This window comes from Phyllostomus discolor, chromosome 4 (genome assembly GCF_004126475.2).
Source record: "Phyllostomus discolor isolate MPI-MPIP mPhyDis1 chromosome 4, mPhyDis1.pri.v3, whole genome shotgun sequence".
Classification (NCBI taxonomy): domain Eukaryota; kingdom Metazoa; phylum Chordata; class Mammalia; order Chiroptera; family Phyllostomidae; genus Phyllostomus; species Phyllostomus discolor.
This window is the reverse complement of record NC_040906.2, coordinates 51,052,167-51,058,476: the sequence shown is the minus strand read 5'-3', so window position 1 is coordinate 51,058,476 and position 6,310 is coordinate 51,052,167. Positions and strand designations below refer to the sequence as shown.

General features: G+C 55.2%; 1 protein-coding gene and 1 non-coding gene across 2 annotated transcripts; one reads left to right on the top strand and one right to left on the bottom strand.

Annotated features, from left to right (window-relative positions):
* Positions 1-695: 695 nt before the first annotated feature.
* On the bottom strand, positions 696-4,024 carry DLX2 (distal-less homeobox 2). The gene is made up of 3 exons (XM_028510280.2): positions 3,366-4,024; positions 2,705-2,889; positions 696-2,182 (listed from the first exon to the last, which is right to left on the bottom strand). Exons 1-3 carry the CDS (start codon positions 3,757-3,759, stop codon positions 1,775-1,777), a joined length of 987 nt encoding a protein of 328 aa, XP_028366081.1. The 5' UTR covers positions 3,760-4,024; the 3' UTR covers positions 696-1,774.
* Positions 4,025-5,854: 1,830 nt separating this feature from the next.
* Positions 5,855-5,974, top strand: LOC114495857. Its single transcript, XR_003684521.1, has one exon. It is a non-coding gene; the product is annotated as a small nucleolar RNA SNORA61 (small nucleolar RNA).
* Positions 5,975-6,310: the final 336 nt, after the last annotated feature.

Genomic DNA, 6,310 nt, shown 5'->3' with positions numbered 1-6,310 from the left:
TGTGCCCATGTGTGAGTGTGCAGATATGGGTCTGTGTATCAGTGTGTGAATTTGTGTCATGTATGTGAGTGTGTCATTCAGTGTGAGTGTGTGACTGTGTTTCTGAGAGTGTAATAGTACAGATGTGGCTGCAGGAGTCACAGTGTGTGACTGTGTGTGTACTAGCGAAACCCTGTGCGCCAAGGTCGCCCTGCATTCCTGAGCAGAACCCGGGTCTCTTGAGGGCCTGGGTGACTCAGTGAGTTTTCGGCTCAGCCATCCCCAGAAAGGCTGCGGGGCGACGGAGCGGAGAGTCCAATGTAGGGGCCTGACCCGGGCTGCGGCAGCGTTCAAGCCCTGGCTGCGGTTTCCCTTCGCGGCTGGGAAGCACTGTCCCGCCAGCAACGCGGGTGCGGAGGCGGCAGAGACCGCCCAGGCGCCGGTGGGGCACCGTGGGCGGAGGCTGGAGCCGACAGGCGCTGAGTGACTCACCGCACCTCGCGCTGGGGAGCCCCGCGTCAGGACGCGGGTGGGGGGGTACAGAGCGCACATTCTGCGGGGCCCCCGAGCCCAGTGAGCCTGTCCCTTCACCTCACCGCACTTCGCTGCGCTCGCAGCCTTCTGAAGACGTGAACGTCGCTCTTGGCTGACCAGGTTCGCAGCCTGCACAGCGGCTCGAGCTTCCAGGTGTTGACACCGAGGTAAAAACGCACACGTCCCATGAAAACAATAATTTATTTAAATAATCTCTTCATATTGTAAAATCAACATTAAGAGCATGTTGTTTTCATAATAAATAACCCCAAAATACCTTTCATTTCAAGAACAAAGACTTTAGGATAAGATATAACAAACCCAAATCAGTAGCTTAGTTTAACAGAAAATTTTCTGAACCGGAGGGGCTTCTGAGGTCACTGCTAATCCGCAGTTTTCACAAGTGGGGGCTTACAAAAAAGTCTGAAAAGATGAGTGTTTTTGTACAAATAAATCAGTGGGAAAATCTGCACAGACACCTTTATTTACAAACTCCATGTCGAAGTCCAGGCTAGTAATCCTGAATAGGTTTTTAAAAAAGATAATTTAAACACATTTTTTTGCAGTGTCCACATATTAAAAAAATCATTTTTCCCCAACATCAAAATGAGGTCATCCGCAAAGGCACCTAAACTTTTAAAAAATAAAAAAATAAAAACAAAACTCCACTGGTCATGAATGAGGAGAGAGCTAAGGGGCAGAGTTCCTGGCTGGGAGAGAGCTAAGGCGGGAGAAGGATGGGGCTCCAAGGGCTGGAAACCGCAGAGAGGGAAAAGGCGGCGGGCCGCCCGGGTCACCGAGGGGAGTGGGGGAGGGCGGGCCGCCAGGCGGGATCCAGGAGGTCAGTAACCCGGGCGGACCGCGCCGAGCCTGGGGGCTGGCGAGGAGAAAGGAGCTTCAGAGCGCCTGGGAAGCCTCGCGGGCGGGGGAGGAGTCCCTTTCCTGGACTCAGCTCGTGGCCCGAGGCGACAAAGGCGCCGGACAGCCTCGCCGGGAAGAGAGGCGAGGGGAGGCAAGTCTGAGGCGGGGCTCAGGTCGCGAGGGCGGCCGTGGCCCGCGGCAGCAGCCGGGGGCCTCCGAGAGGAGCCTGCACATTCCCAGCCGCTCGGTGGCCACGCGAGGGAGCAGGGCTTGGGGCAGGCCGTCCCGGGCCATCACCTCCCGTAGGGGTGGCATGGGGGGCCAGCTGGAGGGACCTTCCGGCTTGGGTGCGAGCACTATCGGGTCTCTGCTCTCAGTCTTTGGCGCAGTCTCCCTGGGGTTAGAAAATCGTGCCGGCGCTCACTGGGGCGCCCCCGCCGCTGTGGTGGTGGTGGTGGTGGTGGTGGTGTGGCTGCGGAGTCTGCGCCGGGTGCAGCAGCGGCGCGGCGGCCTGCAGGTGTGAGGCGGAGCCGGAGGTCTGGTGGTACCACGGGTAGTTGCCCAGGAAGGCCGAGGCCGCGCTGCTAGGGCTGGAGCCGGAGCTGCCCGCGCCACTGCCTCCGCTGCCCGGGCCGCCGCCGCCTCCCATCCGTTGAGGCGCGCCGAAGTCCCAGGAGGCTGGCGCGGAGACCGGCGGCGAAGCGCAGGGTGGCGAGGAGCTAGCCCCAGGGTGCTGCTCCGTGGGGATCTCACCGCTTTTCCACATCTTCTTGAACTTGGATCGGCGGTTCTGGAACCAGATTTTGACCTTTGTGGAGAAGGGACCCGAGCATTAGTGGAGGAAACTCAGCACGAAGCAAGGAAGGGGAGAAAGCTTAGAAAGACCGACAGCAAGAGGTGGGCATCGAGTACCCTGGGCACACTGGCGGGTCGCGTGCCGCGGCGTGGGGGGCCGCGGTGATTTCTACTCCATTGGGTGGTCATCTCAAAAAGCCTAAGACCGCTGGTGTGCGCGCACCTTGGTGATGTTGACACAGGGAGGACGTCAGTAGAGCCAATTATTTTACCCGCTTAATCAGTAGCGCAGAGAAAAAAAAAGAGACGTGGTGCCGGATTGTGCCCACCCTGTCCTTACCCTGGGGGATTTCAGTTTCAAGTGTAGAAGTTTACACAGCCCAAGGCGCGGGCCTCGAAATCCTTAAGATTATTTTTTAAAAAGATATACTTAAAACATTGTCCTGAACCCTCCTGCTTTTCAGCCATTCCAGACCAGCGCGCTCCTCATCCTTCCTCCCCCACTCCCAGCCCGCCCGCAGCCGCGAACCCTCACCTGAGTCTGGGTGAGGCCCAGGGACGCGGCCAGCTCGGCTCGCTCAGGCAGTGCCAGGTATTGGGTCTTTTGGAAACGCCGCTGAAGAGCCGCCAGCTGGAAACTGGAGTAGATGGTGCGGGGTTTCCGGACTTTCTTTGGCTTCCCGTTCACTATCCGAATTTCAGGCTCGAGGTCCTCTTTCTCTGCAACGAATCGGAATCGTGAGAACTGCGCAATGTGGGAACTCAAGAGTTCCCGCGCGTGGAGAGGCCCGGCGTGGGACTTGGCCGGAGCCGGGAGACGGATTCTCAGGCGCCACTTCGCAATGCGCGGAACGGTGCCGGCACCGACCCCGGAAGCTGGGCCCTCCAACAAAGAGGAAGACAGGCGCGTACTGGAGAGAAAGGAGAAGCAGGCGGCCAGGGAAGGAGGTTGCCACGAGGTATGCACCGCGCGGCCCTCAAGGCCACGCGGCCCGACAAGTTGAGCGCTCAGGGACGTACCCAGTGACCCTCGGCAGATTGGAGGTTAAGAATGGCGAGGGCGCGGGGCAGGCCGGGCCGGGAGCAGGTTGAGTGAAAGCCCAGGACTCCGGAGGGATCCCCGCCCCAAACGTTTTTATCCCACCCATCTAGTAGCTAGACCGACTTGGCACCCTTGACACCTGCGTTTTGCTTACCAGGTTCGTTGTTGGCCGGGGACGAACTGGTCCCATAGGGTGCGTAGGAGGTGTAGGCGGCGGTGTATCCCAGGTCGTAGCCACTCTTGGCGGAATAAGGGACATTGTTGAGGCCGCTGGCGTGGTATTGGTAGGAACCCATGTGTGCGTAGGGCGAGCCCCCGCCGCCGCCTCCGCCCGCCGGGTGCTGCTGGTTGGTGTAGTAGCTGCTGTCGGTAGCTGTGGACACCGGGAGGGTTGGCGACTCCTGAGGCTTGTGGAGGCTGCTGACGTTGCTGCTGCCCGGGCCAGCGCCACCACCGCTTGGGGGCTGCTGGTGCTGGTGGTACGTGCTGGAGGCCGTAATCTGGGTCGAGTGCATATCAGCCACCAGACTGTCAAAGACTCCAGTCATCCTGGCCCGGGACGGGAAAGAGCAGGGGTGGCGGGCTCGACGGGGGGAAGCGAGGCGCCTCCTCCGTCTCTCCTGTCCCCTCCAGCAGCCAATGTAATTACGGGGGGAGGGGGTGTGAGGTGGGGAGGAAAACAAAAAAAAATGTGGCAATGGTACAGGCAACTCCTCCTCCGGGGGAGGCAATCACCGTGCACAGCTCCGGACAGTTGCCGCCGGCCGCATCCTCTCTGCACCTCTCGGCCTGCTCGGCTTCTTGCCCAACGCCGGCTCGCACGGGGGGCGGCAGCGGAGGGGGGGCAGGGGTGGCGGGGCCGGGCCGAGGATCCGGGAGGCGGGAGGAGCTGAGCGGCTAGCAGCAGCTTTACGATTGTCTGCAGGGCGGGCTCCTGCAGGGTGGGCATTTAACACTCATCACGTGAGCGCCGGCGACGTCACCTAGCAACAGCCAATCAGAAGCGCGGGCCCGCGAGGTTGCAGGCACAACGGAACGCGGGGCGGGCGGGTGTCGTGGGGCGGGCGCTGCGGCTGCTGTGGTCGCGGGTGCAGACAGGCCGCTGCTGAGTGTGAGCAGCGAGGGACTGGGGGTCGGGTGGGGGAGTTAGGGTGGCCTATGGCTGGCGGACAGAAGGCACGAAGACGGACACTGGCATTTCCCATTCAGTGTACAAGTGCCAACCAATCCCAGTGATTCTTACCAGCAAGCCTGAGGTCAGCTTTCAAACATCAATCAAAATAAAGCAGTCCCGAGAGCCGGGCCAATCCTAGCTACGTTTTTCCTCAAAGTGTCTGGCATTTACTCTTCTTGCTAGCCACTCGGCACTTGATATAGTCAATTGATGTAAATTATTCTTAAACCACGTACTGTATATTAATATCTGCTCCCTAGCTAACCCGCAGGGAAATCAGGACAAGTAATTTGATAATATTTAAATGATTTTCCTTGTTGCTTTAGAGAAAAGCTGTATAAATTCAAAGGTATTGTTACTAACGATATACTATTTAACATCACTTTTCCTTGTACTTTCCTGACACGTGGAGATTGTGTGTTCGATGGCCAACTGACAGCAGGAAAGCTATGCCGGGGATTTTCTCTCTAGGTTGGAAAGCTACCAGACTGACCAGATGGTCTTCCAAGTTCATTTTAACTCTAAATTCTGTGGTTTTACAAAACAGGAAGTGGAATAATGCTTAAGAGGGAGAGTCGTCTCCTACTTCAAGTTTTGGTAAACTTACAGCAACAAATAGAAAAGTTTTATCTCATGAGTTTAACCCTATTTTGAAGTTTTTCACGTTAGGACGCTGTTCCTCCCTACCTTTGCAATTTCTTCGTTTAAATCGGAAGTAGAGGCTTCCTTTATGCCTCTATTTCCTGGTGGTTGGAAGCTGTTGTCTGGAGTTGGGGGACGCTGGCCTTAACTGGACTCCCAAGTCCGCAGTTCCTGCGGCAGTACCTACCTTGTAGCGACACCTGCTGGAGGTGTGCATAGTTGCGGGCGGGCCCAGTAGACAGTCTAATCACGCTGAGGCGCCAGCTTCTGAAACCCCCCAAAAGAACAAAATAGTAATTAAAAGCCACAAAATTGTGGTAGTGCGCGCCATCTGAAGCGCCCCCTTCCTAAAGACATAACGTGTAGCTGGAAGAACTTGTTACAACAACTGCCTAATGGAAAACAAGTTGATACTTTGAAAAATATGATCTTTGGTTTTCTTCCCCAGAAAAAGCAAGTGTGTAATTAAAGCTACAGCAACCACACAGCTCAGCCTCTGTGGAATAATGAGAAAGGTAATCCGTCTTTAAATCTGCCTGGATTTAGTTCCCAGCCTTCCTTCTGGTTAATGGAGAAGAGCAAGATGTTTAGAAACTCTTTGGGAGGTGGGGCTCACCACCAGGGGACCACACTGTGGCATCTCTGCACTCTGCCTGCTGCTTGGGGGGCCCCAATTACAAAATTAAGCTAGAGATAATTTAATCAAGATTTCTTGCTTATGTCTTGACTCCAAATTCCAAGTCTTTCTGTCACCACAATGGTAGCTGTTTTGACCTACTATAGAAATCTGTCCCCCCTGAAAATGAAATATAATAGATTCCATTGCAACCCTCCGGTTCCCTTTCCCATCAGATCTGAACACCGGCCTTGGTGGTCATAAAAGGAGGGAAAGTAATACTGATGCTGGCCTCACAGCTCTTTAGCATGTGGGCTAGTTTTAAACAAGGTTAAATAAATAAATAAATAAATAAAAAGATTCCATTGCAATCCTCTTGCCTTCTCTGAGTTCCTTTACTCCCACTCCAAGCATGTCCTCCAGACTTTTTCATAGTGGTAAACGTGTTGTATTTTCTTTTCTCTGAGAACTTCCATTGACAGCCTTAAATCCTGGTTAACTGAGATCTAGAAAATGGCATCTTCCTGGAAGGAAATATTGCTTAATTGGAAAACAAGGGGCTGTGTGTGTGTGTAGGAGAAAGGGAGAGATAGAAAAAGAGAGGCAGACGTTGCAGGTGCATTTGTGGAATCAAGACTTGAGATAGCAATTCTGATGATCCAGTACA

Bases quoted from the DNA above. Each gene is read 5' to 3' on its own strand.
- DLX2 (XM_028510280.2), bottom strand. From the start codon at position 3,759: ATGACTGGAGTCTTTGACAGTCTGGTGGCTGATATGCACTCGACCCAG. The intron at 2,890-3,365 runs GTAAGCAAAACG...GATTCGTTGCAG, and splicing joins CCCGGCCAACAACGAACCTG to AGAAAGAGGACCTCGAGCCT. The intron at 2,183-2,704 runs GTGAGGGTTCGC...TTCTCCACAAAG, and splicing joins TGGGCCTCACCCAGACTCAG to GTCAAAATCTGGTTCCAGAA.